This window comes from Aspergillus stella-maris (genome assembly GCF_047715825.1).
Source record: "Aspergillus stella-maris strain CBS 113639 unplaced genomic scaffold BDV14scaffold_48, whole genome shotgun sequence".
Lineage (NCBI taxonomy): Eukaryota > Fungi > Ascomycota > Eurotiomycetes > Eurotiales > Aspergillaceae > Aspergillus > Aspergillus stella-maris.
Window position 1 is genome coordinate 64,918 of NW_027396842.1, and position 20,361 is coordinate 85,278.

The 20,361-nt window shown below is 50.3% G+C and overlaps 10 protein-coding genes across 10 annotated transcripts; 4 read left to right on the forward strand and 6 right to left on the reverse strand.

The window, feature by feature from the left end:
* Positions 1-175: 175 nt before the first annotated feature.
* BDV14DRAFT_191366 (MFS transporter) lies at positions 176-1,818 on the reverse strand (the record flags this gene model as incomplete). The annotated part of the gene is made up of 4 exons (XM_073771479.1): positions 176-403; positions 461-1,377; positions 1,434-1,511; positions 1,569-1,818. The coding sequence occupies 4 exons, from the start codon at positions 1,816-1,818 to the stop codon at positions 176-178; spliced, it is 1,473 nt and encodes a 490-aa protein (XP_073625660.1).
* A 393-nt stretch (positions 1,819-2,211) lies between these two features.
* Positions 2,212-3,370, forward strand: BDV14DRAFT_191367 (fumarylacetoacetate hydrolase family protein; the record flags this gene model as incomplete). The annotated part of the gene is made up of 6 exons (XM_073771480.1): positions 2,212-2,244; positions 2,290-2,368; positions 2,422-2,531; positions 2,594-2,665; positions 2,723-3,154; positions 3,209-3,370. The coding sequence occupies 6 exons, from the start codon at positions 2,212-2,214 to the stop codon at positions 3,368-3,370; spliced, it is 888 nt and encodes a 295-aa protein (XP_073625661.1).
* Positions 3,371-3,770: 400 nt separating this feature from the next.
* Positions 3,771-4,259, reverse strand: BDV14DRAFT_191368 (uncharacterized protein; the record flags this gene model as incomplete). The annotated part of the gene is made up of 1 exon (XM_073771481.1): positions 3,771-4,259. The coding sequence occupies one exon, from the start codon at positions 4,257-4,259 to the stop codon at positions 3,771-3,773; it is 489 nt and encodes a 162-aa protein (XP_073625662.1).
* Positions 4,260-5,933: 1,674 nt separating this feature from the next.
* On the reverse strand, positions 5,934-7,604 carry BDV14DRAFT_191369 (amino acid permease/ SLC12A domain-containing protein; the record flags this gene model as incomplete). The annotated part of the gene is made up of 1 exon (XM_073771482.1): positions 5,934-7,604. The coding sequence occupies one exon, from the start codon at positions 7,602-7,604 to the stop codon at positions 5,934-5,936; it is 1,671 nt and encodes a 556-aa protein (XP_073625663.1).
* Positions 7,605-8,210: 606 nt separating this feature from the next.
* Positions 8,211-9,293, forward strand: BDV14DRAFT_210343 (FAD-dependent oxidoreductase; the record flags this gene model as incomplete). The annotated part of the gene is made up of 1 exon (XM_073775871.1): positions 8,211-9,293. One exon carries the CDS (start codon positions 8,211-8,213, stop codon positions 9,291-9,293), a length of 1,083 nt encoding a protein of 360 aa, XP_073625664.1.
* Positions 9,294-9,635: 342 nt separating this feature from the next.
* BDV14DRAFT_210344 (copper amine oxidase) lies at positions 9,636-11,921 on the reverse strand (the record flags this gene model as incomplete). Its single annotated transcript, XM_073775872.1, has 5 exons — positions 9,636-10,102; positions 10,157-10,782; positions 10,838-11,002; positions 11,050-11,398; positions 11,457-11,921. 5 exons carry the CDS (start codon positions 11,919-11,921, stop codon positions 9,692-9,694), a joined length of 2,016 nt encoding a protein of 671 aa, XP_073625665.1. The 3' UTR covers positions 9,636-9,691.
* Positions 11,922-12,270: 349 nt separating this feature from the next.
* On the forward strand, positions 12,271-13,644 carry BDV14DRAFT_210348 (Homeodomain-like protein; the record flags this gene model as incomplete). Its single annotated transcript, XM_073775873.1, has 4 exons — positions 12,271-12,413; positions 12,465-12,588; positions 12,653-13,111; positions 13,256-13,644. The coding sequence occupies exons 1-4, from the start codon at positions 12,282-12,284 to the stop codon at positions 13,639-13,641; spliced, it is 1,101 nt and encodes a 366-aa protein (XP_073625666.1). The 5' UTR covers positions 12,271-12,281.
* Positions 13,645-14,378: 734 nt separating this feature from the next.
* BDV14DRAFT_191373 (D-isomer specific 2-hydroxyacid dehydrogenase family protein) lies at positions 14,379-15,622 on the reverse strand (the record flags this gene model as incomplete). Its single annotated transcript, XM_073771483.1, has 4 exons — positions 14,379-14,973; positions 15,034-15,121; positions 15,183-15,235; positions 15,303-15,622. The coding sequence occupies 4 exons, from the start codon at positions 15,620-15,622 to the stop codon at positions 14,379-14,381; spliced, it is 1,056 nt and encodes a 351-aa protein (XP_073625667.1).
* A 257-nt stretch (positions 15,623-15,879) lies between these two features.
* Positions 15,880-17,407, forward strand: BDV14DRAFT_191374 (alpha-hydroxy acid oxidase; the record flags this gene model as incomplete). The annotated part of the gene is made up of 7 exons (XM_073771484.1): positions 15,880-15,973; positions 16,141-16,461; positions 16,521-16,688; positions 16,749-16,823; positions 16,888-17,141; positions 17,201-17,277; positions 17,332-17,407. 7 exons carry the CDS (start codon positions 15,880-15,882, stop codon positions 17,405-17,407), a joined length of 1,065 nt encoding a protein of 354 aa, XP_073625668.1.
* A 309-nt stretch (positions 17,408-17,716) lies between these two features.
* Positions 17,717-18,673, reverse strand: BDV14DRAFT_202527 (uncharacterized protein; the record flags this gene model as incomplete). Its single annotated transcript, XM_073774059.1, has 3 exons — positions 17,717-17,937; positions 17,991-18,275; positions 18,343-18,673. 3 exons carry the CDS (start codon positions 18,671-18,673, stop codon positions 17,717-17,719), a joined length of 837 nt encoding a protein of 278 aa, XP_073625669.1.
* Between the last annotated feature and the right edge of the window lie 1,688 nt (positions 18,674-20,361).

Sequence of the window (20,361 nt, forward strand, 5' to 3'; positions counted from 1 at the left end):
TAAACTGCGGGGTGTGACTGAACCAGAGTTTTACTGACTGACTTGAACCCTGGCATGATCTCAAAGTTCGGTCATCGACATCGGATGTATCCGTGGTTCCGTCAACGGGTGCAACCCTAAACTAGAAGGAAAACCAACGACACTGTCGATTGATTGAAGGGTATAAATATCGTATTTACAGCGCGTATCGGAAATCAGGATGGAAATCAGCCCCCTTGCGGTCGTGACGCTCAATCTCAACCACCTTATCTTCTTCGCTCAAAGCCTCCCGCTTCTTATTATGGTATCGAAGTAGTAGATAAAGCGAGGCATGCCCCAAAGCGGCGAGAACGATTGAACCGAGCGAGAAGCTTAGTCCCAAGAGATATTTTCCGTCGACTGTGTTCTTGAAGATTTGGCCGACCTGTCATGAAATGGGTTAGATGACCATGCTACCGCAAAGGCTAGGGATGTTACATACCACGACACCTGCCGCATTCCCAATAGACTGGTTCATACCCACCGCCGTGGCGCGCTTATAATATCCAGCATGGCAGTTCAGCAGCCAGGAGCAATTCAGACCGAGAACGATATAAATACCAGGCGCAATCAAGAACGTCGAGAAATACTGCACGGCCTGGTTAGACGAGGGCGTCCCCAAATTAATCGCATACCCGATGGCCGTAGCAAGGCACGACGGAATCATAAATGCTGCGCGCATCCGATAGTGATCCGACAGCCAAGAGACACCGACAAATCCAATGGCGGCCCAGAAAAAGACAGGGATTGTCAATAGTTGCGTCTTTACGGTTCCGAAGCCAAGCGATTGGATGATGAGTGGCAGGAATATGGATAGCCCAAACGAGCAAATGTCCGCCCAGAACTGGTTCCAGCAGCTGATGTAGAGTTTTAGATCCTTGAATGCTTTGATAACCTCCGCCCAGTCGAAGTCAGGCTTCCCGTTGTATCGAGCGTTGAGAGCTGCGCGGACTCGCATCATTTCGCGGTCCTCCTCGGTCAGGAATCGTGCCGTTTCATAGTCGTCTGGTAGCAGGAGGAATATTAACAGAGCGACAACAACGCTTCCGCAGCCTTCGATGATGAATAGCCAGCGCCATCCGGCGAGCCCAGCGATTCCGTCCATTTTCAGGATTGCGTATGCAAATAGACCACCGAAAGCCCCTGATAGTGCTGCGGCGACTAAAAGGTAGGACACGCGCAATGCTTGTTCTTTAGGCTGATAGAATGTACTCAGGTACAGCGCAAGACAGGGAAACATTCCAGATTCGAAGAAGCCGAGCAATAGACGGCAACCGTACATCTGACCAGCGTTATGGATGAAGCCTGTGCCGATCGTGACAATCGACCACCCGAAAATAAGCGCCGGTATCATGCGTCCTAGTCTGATATTAGCGACCGTTGTTTGAGGATAGGGATGTGGTAGTTTTATGTACCGGTGTGTAACTTCTTCATAACGAGAGAACATGGTAATTCAAACAGGACATATGTAACGTAGAACAGAGTCACAGCATCTAATCGGATCCGGTCAGCGCTCGTTACATCTGACGATATGAGAGAAATCAACGTACTTCCAAGCTCGCCGCTCGACATCCCCAGGTCATCCGTCATACCAGCAGATGCCGCATTGCCAATATTCGATCGGTCGAGGTATGCAGCAAGGAAGATAATTGTCATGAGAGGTGCGATGTATGTATCCAGCTTGAGCAGTAGCTTTTTCTCCTTGTGATGATCGACATGAAGAACGGGCTCAGAGACGCCAGCCTCGGTCGCCGCAGTATCGATACTCGTTCCTTTCTCATCTGCCACAGGCACAGCCATTCTAAATCCAGTTGAGCTATTGTTGTCCGGTAGTAGTGAAGCTGCGGGAGGCGTGATCCATTTATTCAGTACTACGAAGGATCTCTGCTATCAGGAGACCATGCCTAAGTTTAAACTGGTATCAAACGAAAGGTTGGAGTATTCTGTGTCCCCGAGATAAGAGTCTTGGTATTGAAGACCAGGCCGGACTGATCGGCATTTTATGAACAAGGGTCATCAATAGATGCCCCGATCAGCGACGATAAGAGAGGCCTTATCAGGGCTAACAGTTGGACTACCGGCACCGTGTGTCGGATCGGCCGCCGACAGACCTTTATGAAAACGAAAAGGGGGTCAAATTGCTCGAGAAGTCCTATAGCTCTCTCAATCAAACTGGCGAGCAAGTTATAACACATGTCACAATCAAGAGTGATGGAAACTCCACCCGTAAGTTTACAACCCCTAGAAGACTCACCTTCTAACCGGGTTTAGGTTTGGACGCGTGCAGTGCGCTTCATCGCGGACGATGGACTAGAGTATTGCGGGGAGCCAGAGGATCCAGATGTTGATGGTAAGCCGGGCCAATACTACTTTACTGTATGTTGCACATGCTCATCAACTCAGTCGGACTCGCCCTCGCGGAAGGTCAATCCCTATGCGTGAAGATTTTGAGCACAAAATCCATCTTAGACACCGATGTCCAGTTCACGGGGAAGACGAAAGTAATCAAAAAGGTATGTACCATTGTAATGGACGATATGATCAGAGGAATGGCGCCTGTTAATGTCTCGTCCAGTTGCTTTGCCCTGTCGCCACCAACGAGATCGGAACGATCCGATGCATCGGGTTAAACTACACAGACCACGCGGTAAGTAGAACATTCCACTCATCCCGATCGGAGTTGTATGCTAAAAACCGGCGATAGGCTGAAATGGGCCTCGACCTACCAAGTATCCCGGAAATGTTCATGAAGCCAGCAACATGCGCTCTTAACCCGACCGACACCATATCTATCCCCTCGATCGTCACAAAGGCCGATCCGGAGGTCGAACTGGCTGTCATAATAGGGAAAGACTGCAAGAATGTCTCTGTTGACAGTGCCTTGGAATATGCTCTTGGGTATACTGTAGCCAACGACCTCACGGCACGCTGTCTACAAGGCAAAGTATCACAATGGGGGTACTGTAAAGGTTTCGACGGGTTTTGCCCACTTGGGCCTGCGATAGTTTCTGCAAAAGAGATACCGAATCCATCGGTGCTTTCGCTCAAGACAGTGCTTGATGGAGCCACGATGCAGGAGTCGACTACGGCGAACTTGATTTTCTCTGTTCCGGAGATAATCTCCTATCTCTCCCAGGTGAGCTCGGGAAGATCATCTTAGAAGTTAGACACTTGGCTGACAGTGTTGCAGGGAACAACGTTGACGAAGGGGACAGTTATTCTGACGGGTACACCAGCGGGGATTGGGCATGGGCGAGATCCGCCTATATATCTCAGTGATACATCGACATTGCGCGTCTCAATCAGTCATGGGCTAGGGACGTTGACGAACGGAATCCGGTGCGAGAAGTAATACGGATCACATTGTACTTCACAAGAATCGATTCAGTTATGGCCATGCCTGGAAACGCCGAAGGGTGCCTGTAGGATCTTGATTGTCATTCTGGATGAACGCCCGATCTGTCGTCCGCCATGTATCCAAACAGGAGGATACGCGACTTTATGTGGGTTCCGTAGGTTTTCTAAAGATACATTTGAGATGAGTGAAGCACCGAGTTGTGATTTTGAAGCAAGAATTAAATACATAGGCAAGATATAAAAAAGGATAGACAAATATAACAACCAGGGTGACTGTGGAGACACGAATATCAGGTCTCCCTAGCAAGGCCATACCCGAAATTCACGTCGAGTCCCGCAGCAATCGGTGTAATCGGAGTATACCCGACTGAGCTCAACGGTACCAGAAACCTCCCCTAAACATCCTGGTAGTTACCACGGTAGCGCTTGACAATGTTGAACGTGCTGTCCGAAGTGCAAGTGTTACCGGGAATACTAACGGTACCACTGCACTCGCCATCAGTACCAGCAGCAATGCCAATAAAGGTGAGGTCCTCGTTAGCCTCGCCAGGGAAAGCGTTGCCATTGGGGTCGTAAGCGCTGCACAGCTTGGGGTTGCCGTCGAACTTGGACTCGCAGCCGAAGGTGTAGGTGCCGGTGAAGCAGTCCGAGGTGTACTGGACCTTCTCGCTGTTGGACATGCAGGGGGAGTAGCCGTCGGGGTCGGCGTTGGAGTAGATGGTGTTGCCGTCGTCATCGGTCAGGACGAAGCCGGTGGCGTAGCCGCTGCCGGAGCTTTGGATGCCGCTGAAGGAGTCGGTGGTGTAGATGAAGTGGATGACATCGGTTGCGGCCATGGCGCCTGTGGCGGCAGCGCAGAGGGCGAGGAGGGACTTGGCGAGCATCTTGTTGGTGGTAGGAGGGGTTGTTTGTTCTTTTGGGCTGGATTGGGCTTGTTTGAGATTGTTGATGATGTCCGTGGAAGGTCTGGGTTGCAGGTGGTATTTATATCCAAAGGAGATGCTCTGTATACCTCCTCGAGCGGGCGATGTGACATCTGATCCTATGCGACCTGATATTGCGGGTCACTCTTTCAGCCCTGAGGCAGAGCTATGGATTGGAATGGAGCATGAATCTATCCAAGTGGACCTGCGCGTCTCGTTAAGCATCTCCGGATCAGGCAACACCGACAAATCTGGGGGCCAAGGCTGCTTCTTGCACGCGTATACTTCCACACCCAGTCAGATTCCGTCAGATTCATGCGCGTAAGATCTCTGTAGAGATTCGCCTCGTCACAGGAATATGATTGGAATTCCTGTAACAAGCCGATTGTGTGATAAAGCATCTCCTATTGAGCGAATCCCCAACATCCAACATCATTTCTTGTGTCTTCAGGGCAGCTAAAGAAACGCCTCCCGCGTGCGGCTGAGTGCTTCTCTTAGGGCTATGTAGGGGTTTGGGGAAGTCTGTACAGAGTAACCAGCCAGCTGACTCCAGATATTGGCCCCCAAGTTTGTGGGGTCGGGGCAACTTTCAATCCCTCTCAAGCTTTGCTAAGACGGCTACAAGCCTACAAGGCTGCCCTTATGCTCCACCTCAACGCCACCGTCCGACTTCAGTGTCAGTCTCTCCGTCTCCGGGGTTGACCCGTGTGCGGCTAAGCATCAACGGCGCGTGTTCCGCGGTGGAACCCTAAACGCTTCGCCCCCATGAAGCTTCGTCAAGACTCGAGAGTCAAGACGCCCCAGCTCCACATAATTAAAATCATAATATACTATTGACGGGCCGTCGCAAATACCTGCCTGAAGCTGTGATCGACAGTTGCAGGCTGAAGATGTCACTTATCCGATTGTGCCACTTACCGTGCGAGAAGTGGGTCGTTGAGATCCCATTACCTATGCCAGCCCCAGTTGGAGTTGAGAAGACTCACGTTACATCTTTGATCAGATATCACTATTCAGCCAGCCTCGAGGTGGGAGCACTACCTCGCTGTAGGCAGCTCCATTATCTCCGGACACCCAATTTCAGAGTTAATTACTGCTTCTGTGGGAAGACCGGCCTGCATTTAGGACTAAAGGGACTGAAATCAATGCTCGAAATCTAGGCACGACTGATATAACAGCCTATGCGTTGGGTAGAATGCATCTATAGAGCTCAAGTATTCGTTTCGACCATATTTTCCCACAATCAGACATTCAGATGACGTCGGACGCGTCAAGCAACGAAGCGCATTCCACAAACGGTTCTGGAACTCTTCGCCCCTGACGTAGGCCCCACTGTTAGAATGCTTGATGCTCGCACGTGGTTATCTTTTTCTTCAGCCCCGAGCTCCACCGCGTGTTGATGATCTTACCCGAACTAAGCTTTAGCCCTGGCGCAGTTGAAGGCCGCCGGCATTCGAGTTTCGCCCAGATCCGTAGTATCGTAGTCGGCACCGTTACTGGGAGTTGCTTTGCTATTGCATTGTACGGATCCTTTCCGCAATTCCGCTGCACGAGCTGGAGACAAAGCGGGGAATAGAGACTGGAAAGCGCGGTAGCACTTGTAGAACGTAGTATTACATGGTTTACGGAGTAGGACTACTCAAAAATAGTCCTCATCTTCCCATACCACCTCCCCTTGCCGTCAGGACGCGTATGATAACTCTCCTCCTCAGCCTCGATCTCACACAATCCGCTCCGTAGATCAACCTCCACAGACGGAATACACCACGGCTCACGCCTATCACTCCTCACACAAAACTTATGACCCAGATAAAACGCCAAGAAAATCGGAATCCCTATGTAAGACGTGATGAACGTCGAAAGCTCCCAGTGTCCGTTGAAGAACACGGTAAACCCATTCAAGAGGAGAAGCAGGGTGAGAATCACCCCGCCAAAGTACGACGCGTACGGTTGAAAGATTGAACGATATGGTAGGTCCGCTTTTCCTACCCCTTGTGCGACAGTAGCTTTGCGGAATCGAATGTAGATGATGCACACGCAGATCCAGCTCATGTAGGCGCCACTGTTAATAAGATTGACAAACCAGTTGAAGACCGTTGCTGTTGAAGAGCTGACGTTCATATATGCGAGGAGTGAAAACATGGAGGTAAAAGCCAGGGAGATGTAGGGGACACCTGAGGCTGTGCACCGTTTGAAGATCCGAGGTGCGATTCCATAGCCAGCCATAGAATAGAGTGTGCGACTGGCGAGATACAGCCATGAATTGCCGGCTGACCAGGCGGTAAGCAGTATGACCACGTTGATGACGGAGTCTAGACCGCTAATTCCTGCGTTCTTAGCGGCGATGGCCCACGGTGAAGCACTGGCACCGCTGCTCGCGCCTAAGAGTTGGTTGTCGTTGCTGGGGATGATAAGGCCCATGAAAAACGCTCCCAGAATATAGAATATCACCAGCCGGATAAAGAAGCGTCTGCCCGCCGTCGGAAGGTTCTTGCGTGGTTGCTGCATCTCCCCGGCGGTGACAACGAGGAGTTCGGGTGCAAAGGCGAAGACATAGACGGAGAAACGTAGAGTCACGACAAACGCGACCAGGCGGCCTATTGCCCCGGTAGCAATGTATTCATTCATAGGGCCAGGATTGTGCCAATATGCAAATCCGATTGCTTCATGCCTCGGGCCGCCCCGGTATGTGATCACCAGGGACATGATGAAGAGCCCGATGATACCAATGATCTTGATAGACGCAAACCAAAACTCCGTCTCGCCATACACCTGTACGGGAAAATAGTTCAAGGCGACTATGACTACCAGAAAGATCGTGATCCAACCGGCAACGGGGACTGGTGTGTCCCAGTATTCGAGAACAAGAGCCGCCGCGGTAATCTCGGAGGGAACAGTGATCGCAAATATGTAGTAGTACATCCAGCCAAGGGCAAATCCCATGCTCCTCGAACAGAAACGGTTCCCGAAATAAGCAACTGATGAACCAGGCACAGGAAGATAGGAGGTAAACTCGGTTGTCCCAGTGATGACGCAGAAGACGAGGATAGTGAGAAGTGAATAACCAAGAAGAAGAAACAAAGGCCCGCCGAGATTGAGAGCTTGTCCCGATCCGACGAAGAGTCCTGTTCCAATCGTGCCTCCTATGGCGATCATCTGGCTGTGTCGCGATTTCAACCCTCGCTTAATTTCGATATTAGTGACATGCATTGTCTGACCAATGTCGTTGGAGACAACAACACCAATTTCAGTTTCCTCGTCCCCAGTTTCTTTTCGGTTGTCCGACTGTTTGGTAGTAATTGACATGGTGTCTATGCCTTGGGGCAACTCCACACTCGATGGAAATGCGGAGACAAAGTGAATGGGGGGTATATACCTGACTGAGCCCTCGAAACCTAGACGTTGCATTTATACAAACCCAGGGCAACCAGGCCTGCTTCAATAGCCGTCATAGGCAATTGGGTGAGGGCCAACCCCCGATGAATGACTCGGCTCACCCCTTATCTCCTCTCTAAGGGGAGAGGCCTCATGACGACGGTGTAGGCGTCACCTATCTACCTAAGCGGGAGGACAAAGCGGGTCTGACCAAGCTCTTCCTTTTACAAGCCAGAACCAGGAAGTGATAGGGATCGAAATTAGCGTCTGTCCTTGATACTGCAGATAAGGGCCTCCATGCCGCTGATAAGAGGACAGCACTGCAGTCGGCAATAGACTTAATCTTACTACTCGGCTGTGGCAAATCGCTTCTAGGACCATCGATCGCATCTGACTCGGTTCAGGAGCTGGTTCTAGATGGAAGTGGAATGAAGACTCGGCTCGACAGATAAGATTCAACGGTAGAGAGTCACGCAACCCCCGGAAGATTAGCAAGCACAATCAGCCATTCCATTCTCTTCAAGAGGTCAAATCAAGATGTCGTCCCCTCAAGTCATTGTCATCGTTGGTGCTGGTGTCCTAGGTCTGAGTACAGCGCGTGTTCTTCAGGATCGCTATCCTGGTACTAGAATCACCATCGTCGCCGCCGAGATCCCCCTTGTACCACCTGTAGTCGAAGCACCGCGTCCATCTGCCGATAATGCATCAATGTGGGCTGGTGCCCATTACCGGCCGACGCCAGGGCCTGACCGTCAGTCTGCAGATGAACATAAACTTGCACTGCAGACTGCAGAGGTAATGAAGAGCATTGCGCGCCATAGTACAGAGGCTGGGGTTCAAGAGATTGTCGGGAGAGAAATCATGGAATACGTTCCCGATGTGAAGAAGGGGTTCAGAGATGGTGATATCTACGCAAGCAAGGACGATCAGTTCCGCGTTCTGGAAAAGAGCGAGTTACCCCCGGGTGCGGAATGGGGCTGCGAGTATATGACTTGGGTTGTCAACGTCCACATCTACTGCCGCTGGCTCTTGACAACTTTTATCCGCCTTGGAGGAAACCTGGTTCAAAGGAATTTGAAGGATCTAAATGACGAGTTTGACATCTTACCTACTATATCTAGACTTACTAGGACTCCTCTCGTGATCAACTGCTCAGGCCGGAATTTCGATACCGACCCCTTGACAAACGCCATCCGCGGCCAGACCGTGCTTGTCAGAAACACCTACGATAAAACGGCCACACGGCACAACAAGGACAATAGCTGGTCATTCCTCATCCCGCGACCCCTGGGCGGAGGAACGCTAGTCGGGGGTACGAAACAACTGGGCGACTGGGGTACAGACATCCGGCCCCGGGAAACGGCGGAAATTCTAGCTGTTGCAGTTAAAGCATGGCCTGAGTTTGTCAGTGATGTGAATGACTTTGAGATCGTTATGGAGAATGTTGGTAGACGGCCATTCCGCGAGGGGGGTCTGCGGATTGAACGGGAGTTGGGGCAGGGGCGGACGGTTATTCATGGATATGGAGCTGGTCCAAGGGGATATGAACTTGGCTGGGGTGTTGCAGAGAGAATAGTAAAACTAGTTGAAGATGTTGGGACGCCTATTGCTCAGCTGTAAAAACCTTCATTTCTAGGGCATAATCACATAACATGGCTTGCTACACGAGTGGGAAATCGTACAGTGTTTGTTGCTCATGCATTCCGGAATGGATAACATGGCAATTATCTGATTAGTATTTATACGTGATCTAGTCCAAGAGCGTTACAGAGATGATAATAATCATCATCATCCTCATTTCCATACCGATGAGACATGACGCTTATATTTCCGCATGTTTGCCAGAGTTAAAGGCCAGATTACCGCGGGCAGTGCTATTGAGAAGAAGTTCGTTATTCTGCTAAGGCTTTTTATTCCTCTGAGTTTCAGAAGGTCCAGTGACAGTGGCTGATTCTGGGTTGTCTCAGCACTAGATAGACAGAAAGAAGGATAATTCATGGGGAATAATTCCAACGCAATTAGAGATGACTCTTGCGATCCTTCTCGGACGAGCAGCACTCCTTGTTCTCGGTAACCTCAACGCTCTTGTTGGATGCCTGAGTCGAAGGGGGAACATCAATGGTAGGGTTGTGCGTGGTAAAGTTGTACGGGAGGAGTCTGACTTGCGCAATCTCCGCCGGCATAATAGGGAAGTCCTCAGTGCGCGGGTTGTGGATGAAGCCATAAGTGTGCCAGATGACAATATCCTCGTTACGAACTTTGTCGCGGCCACCATTTAGCCAAGACTTGATACCCGTGCCTCCAATAGACTGGTTCGTATAATCGCCTGCTGGGAACAGTTGGCGGTCTTTGTATTTGGTTACCCAAATGGGGCTCTCGCAGAATTCGGAACGGCGCCAGTGCCATGATCCAGGGCGGGCGAGGAGCATCTAAGAGGGTGAAGTCAGCTAGGCTTCGCGGCCAATCAAGCATAGGTTGCTTACCTGGGATCGGATGGGGACCAGTTTGTATCCAATTGGCGTCATGGAAACGGGGTTCTCGATGTTCTCGTTCAGGATCTTGAAGACACGGCCCTTTGCAACGTCATCGTCGACGGTTCCAGCTCGGTCAATAATCTGTTGCTGAGTGATAAAACCTGTACCAAGTGGATTAAGATCTTCATCCCAAGGAATTGGTACTGTGTCCGTGGCAGCAAAACTGTTTTGGTGTCCGCCAATGGCGGGGTCGATACGGAGGTTGAACAGGTGCTGGTGATAAGGCGCCATAACACCATCTCCAACTCGAGTTCCCCATGGGACCTTGGCATCTGCATCTATGGGCTGCGTGGAGAGAATACCAGTCGCCCGGGTTTCAAATGTAAGCTCTCCAGATTGGTCAAAGTACCACATAAAAATGTACTCATAGTTGGCGACCGTGATGATGGTCTGAAGAACAAGCTGGCGCTTTCGAACAACCACGGCCTTTCCGGTACGATGGTTTGTGTGTTTCCACTGGATGCCGTTGTCAATTTCGTGGATGCAGATAGCATTCGGTCTTGGTGCTGGAGTTCCATCTTTGAGAACGACGCAGCCGTCAAGATACTTGATCAGACCAAGGCAGTCACAGCCAACTAAATGATTTTTCAGTTTCCACGGCTTCTTTACCTTGGAATTGGGGTTACTCACGTTGCAAGTTGTTGGCCGTAACACCCGCACCGACATTTCCCAGGTCGAAGGCACCTTTGCGGTAGATCGGGTTGCGTGGATCACCGTACGGTACGAACATCTCTGACAGAGACAAACGGTAGAACACACTTTGGCCGTCAAACGAAACGTCATGGAGAGTCATGCCTGTAATTATTAGATGGGATTCCAATCGAGGTTAAGGAAGAGTTTACCCTCGCGCCAGTTGAATCCTACACGAAAACGCCATTTCTCCCACTCAACTAGATACCCCTTGACGGTGAAAGAGGCACCCTCTGGCTGAACCACCTGGTAGGGCTTCATGGTCGTTCGCGGAGGGTTCTTTTGGAGGTAGTGAGCGTACTCTGGCTCCACTGGGTCGGTCCGTCGATGTGGCACATCAGTTCCAACTTCAGTTGCCTTCTGATCAGCCCCCAATGGCAACCGAATGATCTTCTCGACTTCCATCTTACACAAATCGACGATCACCATAAAGTCCAGTGGGAAGCTGTAATGACATGAGTCGGGACTGTTGTTGGCAGGGTTACGCATATACATGAAGACCTAACCTCGAAAATCAGTCCTATGGCCCTGGCTGCCTCCGTACATAGTTCAATCATACCTGAGTGTGCCGTGTTTGTGTATCTTCACCATCAACACCATAGTCCCAAGGGTCAAGAACAACGGTTGTATCGTCGATCTGTAGGCGCTTGATCTCGGCCTGAACGCGAGGGTCCTTCATCACCACCTGCGCTGCCTCGTTCATCTCGGTGCGATCAACAGGACCATGGAAGTCTCGCGGGAGCTCAACATGGTGGACGAGACGATTGGTGGTGAGATCGACAATTCCTTCGAAGAGGCGTGGAGTGTACTCGATATACCAGATCAGAGAAATCTGTCGGGGGACCAGAGGAAGGGGTCTGTCGTTGTGCTCGGCATCAAGAAACTCGACAAGAGCAGCCTTTGGAGGCTCTTCCAGCCCAGCAGCTTTGAAGTGAAGCGATACGCCATCGTACGTTGCTTTAACAACTTCGGTAGCTTGCTGGATCTCTTCTGCGGTGGCGGGGTCCAAGGGATGAAGCGACATTTTGTAAAGGAATGTTTGAGCTATGTGAAAAGATGATCTTGATTTTCTGATGTTCGAAGAGATGCTGATGCAGCCATCGAGTGATATTTATCCTCATTACCGAGCCGAGTCACCTTCCTCGCCATCAAAGAGTCAGAACCGACACCTCTTCAAGAACGTGAAGTTTTTATTGAACGTTATCTTGATGGGTCCTGTTGGGAGAAGTGATAAGCAACATCTCCAACTGTGGCAACAGATGCACCAATAAACAGAGGCGTAGAGATCTGCTTTGCGGGGAATGCACGAGCCGAGTCAGCGCTTATCACTAGGCCAGCCCCCGCATACAATTCTTACTTGCACACCTTCGCCTTCTATGCCAATATGTCGCGGCGCCTATGGACGAAGACGGAGGACGAGAAGTTATTCTCACTTGTTCAAGAGCTGGGCGATAAGCGAGGGAAGGACGACAAATGGCACGAAATCTCAAAGCAATTGCCTGGGCGTACAAACAAGGTGGGATAGCTTCATCTGTGATCCGGAATGAGGCTGACTTCAGCTATGCAGGATTGTCGGAAGCGTTGGTTTTATTCACTTAACCCGGCCCTCCGTAAGGGACGCTGGACAAAGGAAGAAGACCAACTTCTGCTCGCCGCACATCAGCGACTGGGCCCTGCCTGGAAAGAAATTGGTAAGTGGCACCTGCCTAGAATACTCGCAATGCGCACCGGTCTATGTTAACATAGCAATTGCAGCTCTTCTTATCTCGGGAAGGCGCGATGACCAGTGCTCGAAGCGTTTCAACGAGATCCTCGATCCTTCCGCAAAGAATCGTCTTAAAGATTGGTCGCCGGAAGAGGATCAATATCTGACCTCGAAAGTAAATGAGCTTGGCCACAAATGGGCTGTAATTGCTGCTGGGCTACCAGGTCGACCTCCTCTGACATGTCGCAATCGATGGAGAAGACTATCAAAGGATATATCAAGAATAAGCGACCCGTCTTCCATCGAGCCTATGTCTTCAACGAACCCGTCAGCACCCACTAGTCCTGTGACTATCTCACCACATTCAACTGTGTACGACATACATGGAAACACACAGGATCCTCCTGCGAGCACCGGCGACCATCCAGCGGAACGAGACAATATTCTTCTAAGTCCAGGCTTCGCATTTGGTGGTCTCAGTGATCCCTCAATAGAGGGCCTAGGTCAAAGTTTCGAGTCTATGCCTGGATCTGTCCTACTACATGATTATCATCACCATTATCAACACGGAGCCATCCAAAACTCCGCTACAACGAGCCTTCTGGACCTCCTGAATGACAATTGTGATGAAGAGAGTAATCATTTGTTCCCAGATATTTTGCCACTAGATTCAGGGGCAGTGGTTCAAGAGAACCTATCAACATCTACACCGTCCCATACTGACCAAGAACATCGCTTCCCGACTATGAACCTGCCGTCCTCCAGCGGCAACATTCAAACTCACTCTAGTCATGCGTTACTAGATACCATACTGGACAGTTCAGGCTTTGAGGCTCAAAATTCGCTTCTAACGGTGGACAGCGGTCCTCCGTCAAACAATGCCCTAGAGGAGGCGGCCGTGCGCCAGGTTCTTTCCTGGAACAGTCAGCCCCAGGCGGCGCCTATGTCTACTGCAATTGAAGGAAATACGTTACGAGTCCAACATATTCACCATTTTCGACATCATCATTATCATCATCATCACCATTACCATCATTAGCCTGTTACTAAGCCTATGAGCAACGGCAGTTGGACCGGAGGGCTGAAAAATCTCGATGTTCTACGTACGGAACATGGCGATATCTCTTGTATATAAACATCGTTTTGTCACTGTATGCACTTAGGCGCTCCATTTCTAGAGCGGTAAATTTAACAAAAGCGTTTTGAACTAGAATCTCTTGGCTTCATACTCCTTGGATCGAAATAACGAGCGGCTCGAAATCATCATTAGACTTGGCAGAGCAACTTAGGTTAGGATATCTATGCTCCGGCTATTTGCTAAAATGATATGGGGTTTTCCGACCTAATTACGTACTGGTCAAGCTCGGTATCTATTTTGGGCCGAGTCAGATTTGGAGAAGGCGATATGACTCGGCCCAACTGCGCCGTCATTTTTGCGCCCCGCCAAGCCCTTATCGTGCTATCCCATGGGGCTAAATGTTGGAGAATCGAACAGAAAATTGTAAACAAATGATTGGCGTTCTTGTCTGTAATGTTTGTTTTTAATAATGGGGAAGGCAAGCCTTGGTTAATTCTGCCAAAACGCCTACACTTGCACTGCCGATTCCCGCTGATATATAGATTCGGATCCTTTGAGAATATAAACCGAGGACGATTAAACAACAAAAATGCTATAACCATGGCTATGAAACTTCTAGTCCAAAGCCGTGCATCATTAGAAAAGACATATTCGATATCAGTAAACGGAAATAAATAGCGCTGTCATGCCATCAAAAACTAGTACCCCAGCTTCTTATCAACCCTGTTAACAACGTGTAACCCGTTCGCCCTCCTCTCAAGATTATACTTCAAGATCTTCAACACCCGCTCATTATAATGATTTGAGTTGCCGGCGCAGTGAGGCGTGATGATGACATTCTTATACCCCCAAAGCTTATGGTCTTCCGGCAAGGGCTCCGGATCAGTGACATCGAGTGCCGCACCTCGAATGAGACCTTCATCAAGAGCGGCCACCAAGTCATCAGTGTTAATGACTGCACCCCGACCAGCATTAGATATATACGCCTTCTTCTTCGAAAGAAGCCGGAACTGCTCAGCGGAGATCATGCCAGTCGTCTGTGGAGTCTGTGGGAGAGTAATGACGAGGAGATCAAGATCGGCCGCGAGAAATGTATTCAACTCGTCCTTCCCCGCGAACCATTCTGTCGGGAATTCGCCGCTTGGATCGCCGAGGCCGGGCTCTGTGTATGTATCTGACGTCCGCGATTCCGGATTTGATCTTTCATGAAGCGTGTATGCGTACACGTCCATACCAAGGGCTCTAGCAACGCGAGCGACCTGGCGGCCGATACAGCCGTATCCTAGGATACCCCTAGATGAAAAATGCAATGTCATTACTTGTTATAAGGACAATATGTGGCAGCTAGCATACACTCTGAGTCCCACTGCGTCCTCTGTATCTTCGTCTGACACGGGGTCGACCCATTGGTTGGCTTTTTGGTTGTCGAGGTACTCCGGAACTATCACCTCGCCGCATTAGCATTGATGCAATGCACAGAGAAATGTGCTTTTAACACGTACTGTGATGTTGGAAAGCAAGGAACGTCGAAAACACCCATTCGGCGATTTGAGGACTGGATGGTTGTCAGAATATCGTGCCATGCCTTTCTCTCGAGACGACTTCAACAACGGGAAACATACGGGTGGACGCCATTCGACGTGCAAAACGCAATATCTGTATTCTCAAACAACGGCAGCCCCAACATCTGATTACACCCTGCGCTGAGAATCTGCACGTATTGCAGGTTCGGCGCCATTTCCGGCGTTGGGAATAATTTCCACGTGAAGAGTACTGTGGTTTTCCTCCATGTTTCCTCTGGTATACTGGGTAGTTCTTTAGCGTACATTTCCACTTCGTAGATCTCGACCTGCAGGCCTGGCAGGGATTTGGCGAGGCTGTCGAGCCATTCTGCTGGCGGGGTGAAGTGGATGATGATGAGAAGAACGTCTTGGGAGGTCATGTTGAAGGGATTTTGGTTACGATAAGATCTGGCAGTTAGTCAAGGGGATTGGGACCAGATTGTTATATGATGGATAGTTAGAAGTCTTTGTCGCTGGCACTATGACTCGGCTCCCGAGCCGAGTCAGTCAAGATGCGGGCCAGTCCAGTACGCGGACTTAAAAGGACAGGCAGGTGGTTTAACGACATCATGCTGCAGCGTGTGTCTTTTATCGAACTTTAGTGTACACTTTCCTGTCTTTTTTGACGCAGGACACCATGGCAAGCCGAGGCAAAACTTTAGACCCGGATGTGTTTTCCATCACTGACCTGCGAGAGAAGGCGTCGGAGAAGCTCCCAATAGCGTACAGAGGTAAGTCCCGGCCAAACGGGATGTTACTGTGCAGCTCCCAATCTAAGATCCTTGGACAGAGTTCTTCAACGAGGGCGCAATGGACATGATCACGTAGGGTCCCCTCCACGGTCAGCGCCACCATGACCGTAACTAACGCTAACAAAACATCGTCCGCGACAACGAAGAAGCCTACAACCGGTACAAAATTCGACCGCGAGTACTACGTGATGTTTCTAACATCGACACATCGACGACGCTCTTTGGCACAGAACTATCGTTCCCTTTCGGATTCTCCCCGGCGGCTTGTCACAAACTAGCTCACACGGACGGCGAAATCGGCACCTCTAGAGCGGCAGCGGCGACGAACATCTGCATGGCGCTCTCTGCGTATGCAACGTGCTCGCTTGAGGATGTTATTGCCCAGGCGTCAGGGAATCCGTATATTATGCAGTTTAGCATTTTGAAGGATCGGGCGATTACAAGGCAGATTTTGGAACGGGCGGAGAGTAAGTTCCTTCAAAAGATTTCGAGTTGACCGAATCCAGCTCACGGGGGATATGTGCAGAGGCAGGATACAAAGCCGTCATGATGACCGTGGATGCTCCCATGCTGGGACGCCGGTTAAACGAGTATCGTAACTCCTTCGGTATCCCGAAGAACATGGGGTACCCGAACATTGCACCGGGTGTGGATATGAGTAGCCTAGTTGATAAAGGGGAAGGCCTCGCATACGGTGGGTTTATTCCGTCTTTGCTTCGTTGTACTCTTGATGATATTTCTAATATTCGAGAAGAAGATAATCTAGACTGGGCGGAAGCAATAGGATGGATCCGAAGCGTGACCAGTCTCGACATCTGGTTGAAAGGAGGTAAGCTATTCCGAGTACTTCCGCAATCCAATACTGTCTACCCTGAAAATCTAATTTCTTGAAGTATACACAGCAGAAGATGTAGCCCTCGCGATCCAACACGGCGTGAACGGCATCTTAGTCTCAAACCATGGCGGGCGTCAACTAGATGGCGTTCCGGCAACACTAGACGCACTCCGCGAATGTGCGCCGGTCGCGAAGGGAGAAATAAAAATTGCCGTGGATGGCGGCATCCGCCGCGGAACTGATATCTTCAAGGCACTCGCACTCGGTGCCGATTATTGCTTCGCTGGGAGGATTCCAATATGGGGACTCGCTGTAAGTGCCTCCCAGCTGATGGTTTGAGCCAAGTTAGTGGCGTGCTAATTTTTGAGCAGTATAATGGACAGAAGGGAGTTGAGCTCGCTGTGAAACTACTGGAAGAGGAATTCAAGTTGGCGATGTGCTTGGCAGGGTACGTTTGCTTTCATTTTTCTGCTTGAGGGCCGAGCTAACTCTTGTTATCTAGGTGTAAGTCCATCAAGGATATAAACAAGGGTCATCTCTCTATACTACAAGCGAGTGGGACTTTGTCAAAGCTGTAAATATAACCAACATCCTTTGGTATACATGCTATGGGCTCTATGGAATACAACAACCCTGGGAAGGAGAGTGCTACAATTAACTGACGCCGAAAGACCAAGAGCGGAAATGGAAGATCAAGAGGCGCCTATCAATATACGTAAGACTCATATTTCAATTTGGATCAAGAGCTACGTAGTAATAGGACAACTAACCAGGATTCGGATAGAGTAATGACAGCAGCGGCGGGCCAGATAACTAGAGTAGGGAGTGAATGGGGGCAGCGGCGACACAGAAAACAAAGGTTCCAAGAGAGAACGAACTCAACAAATTCACTCCTCAGTCTTCTTCGCAAAATGCACTTTATCAAAAGCCTCCAGATCCTCCCTTTTATCTTCCTCGATGATCACCTCCACCTCGTGCACCAGCTCGACTTCCTTCTCGTGCTCGGGATCATTGACCGTCCGCCAGACATAGGGCTTGGTCATTAGAAGCACGCGATGTCCCTCAAGGCGCGGAACCCCATTTTGGGCGTGGAACACCAGGGCGATGCCTTCATCGTGTTGGACGATGGAAAGAAACGATCGTTCATGTCCTCCAGTGTACCAAACCCGAGGACTGGGATTTGAGCTTGCATATCGACGGGCGCCTGGGAGACGCGTCGCAATAACTCGTAAAGTTGGTCCAGTTGCACCTCAGGCATGTCAGTGTCCTTGGGGAGTGACCAAAATATTTCGTTCGATAGGAGGTCTGCGGCTATGGCGGAGCACTTTCCGTCGCGGTGGTTCTGAATTGCCTTGCCGAAGGTGAAGTCCTTTGTCTGTCCGAAGGCCGTGGAGTTGCACAGCCGGACTGTGATCGACCGCCAGACTTGCGAGTATCCGTTGCCAACTGCGCGTGATGGAGAAATCAGCAAATGGTGCTTCTGTTTGGATGGGAGTAAGAGGGGTTGGCTTACCCGTCTGGAACCGAGCGTGCAGCTTTTCCAATGTCTCGCCGAGAGGAGATATTTCGTCCCACGAAAGGTGGTCGTTGGCTCCTTTGGATGGAACCTCGGAGTCAACGTACCAGAAAGGATGACGGAAGAGTATGTCAACGATAGCCTTGTTCAGGAATGTCTCGGCCAGGTTGCGGCAGAAACGTGGTTGGAGGCCAGGGTGGAGACGCAAGTAAATACTGTCAAAGTCGTCTTGGATAACATAACCATCAAGGCAAGCAATATTTTGTTGTTTTTGCTCCTCGGTCAGGCTTGCCATCCCACCCAGACCCCACTGCTCAACCCATTCCATGTATGAAGGAAGATTGAATCCATTTCTCCTGGAAATTGCGACGGCAAGATAATATCCCACCCCAAAAGATCGCCCTTCAGAAAGCCAGCGGTTCGCATTGAATTGCGCAGGAAAATCTCAAGGTCGCGGACGCGGCTCTTCAAGCTCTTGACTTGCTCCTCATCGATCGGCAAATTCAACAAGCGAAGGAGAAGACACACAATGTTCACATCATCAATGCAAGTACTCTGCACCTGAACATATTGAAGGCAAGGAATTAATTGATTTGCTCAGAAGATCGTACTTGTTGGCGATCTGACGGCATCCCAATACGTCGCAAGTTCCCTGACCAACGCATTTGCTATCAACGGCAAAATCACGGTTACAGTGCCCAACAAAAAACCGTGAGACTTTCATGATTTTGTATCCTAGGTCTATGGAAGCTTATTGAGCTGTAGCCATCTTCCTGTCGCCATTGGGGCTGCTTTGCGGGCCTTGAGGGGGGAAACGCATCGTCTCATAGTAGCTCAAATGCACTATGGATTCAGACCCCCACGACTTTTCCAGGAGGGACGCGACCATCCCGGAACTGGCATGGAAAGTCCCTTTGAGCCGGCCACCATTGTCGACCAAGCAGCACATTGGGTGCTCAGTAAGGTAAGAGCCGGTCAATCTTGAGTCGTTGTTCGGTATTGCTCATTGAACAAACCCAAGGATTCGAGTTACAATTTGGCTTTTCACCATACATTCAACATGGTGAGAGACTTCAGGCTCGATATTCCACTCAGATTGACAATCTATGTCTGTCCGAACTCGATTCCTCCACCCTTGATCACCCATGCGTGTAAACTGCCCAGCCCTCGATGTTCACCTGCCGGTTTATTTTTCTAAATACTTTCCCTCCCTGGAAAGACGCATATCTTGGTATTGTCCTTTGGACCGCATAGTACTTGAAGTCTATAGGTCTCGGCTCGAAGAACTCGCCGTAGAAGAATAACCCTGTTGAGTGAGGGCCCCAGTCCGCATCGTGCACAGGATCCGATAGCGGACTTTCGTCCGAAACAGAAGTCTTGCGGGCAAACATCGACAGGTATACCTCTCGGACAGGCGGTCTCGCCGACAGTCGGATTTCGCCAAAGAGATGGTGATTGGGAGTGATTGGCGCACCAGGGTTCTCGACAGCGTTGTAATCAGGGCGGACGACGTGATAACGGGCGCAGAAATGCATCGGTAACGGGAAGTTGCTTCTGCGTCCCGTCTAGGGAAGGGCCTGGGACCAGAGCTAGGTGAGTCGGGATGCAATCTGCACTTCCAGCACGTATTTGATGCATGCGCATCCTACCCAACGTCCAATGGTAGATGCCCAGCGTCGACCATGACAAAGTACTATACAGGGCGTAGAGAAAGCAACTGCATAGATTAGCCCGGGGGAATACAGAGGGGATTCCAGACGGGTGTAAGTTTCTACGCATACCGGCATGCAAGCAGTAATCCCTGAATGGAATACTGGGGAAACGAAAAGCCATCGGGGGAATTCGGTCCACCCGGCTACTACGTACCTCGAGCTGTGAAGATCCAAATAACGCCCCTTGAACCTTGCGTTTGATCGCTGAGGCACGCCTCGTCTACCTGGCAGGTTTGACGCTGTCAAGCGCATCTCAATCTCTTTCAGGATCATGCGCAGATGCCTGACTGTCCTCGTCCTGTCA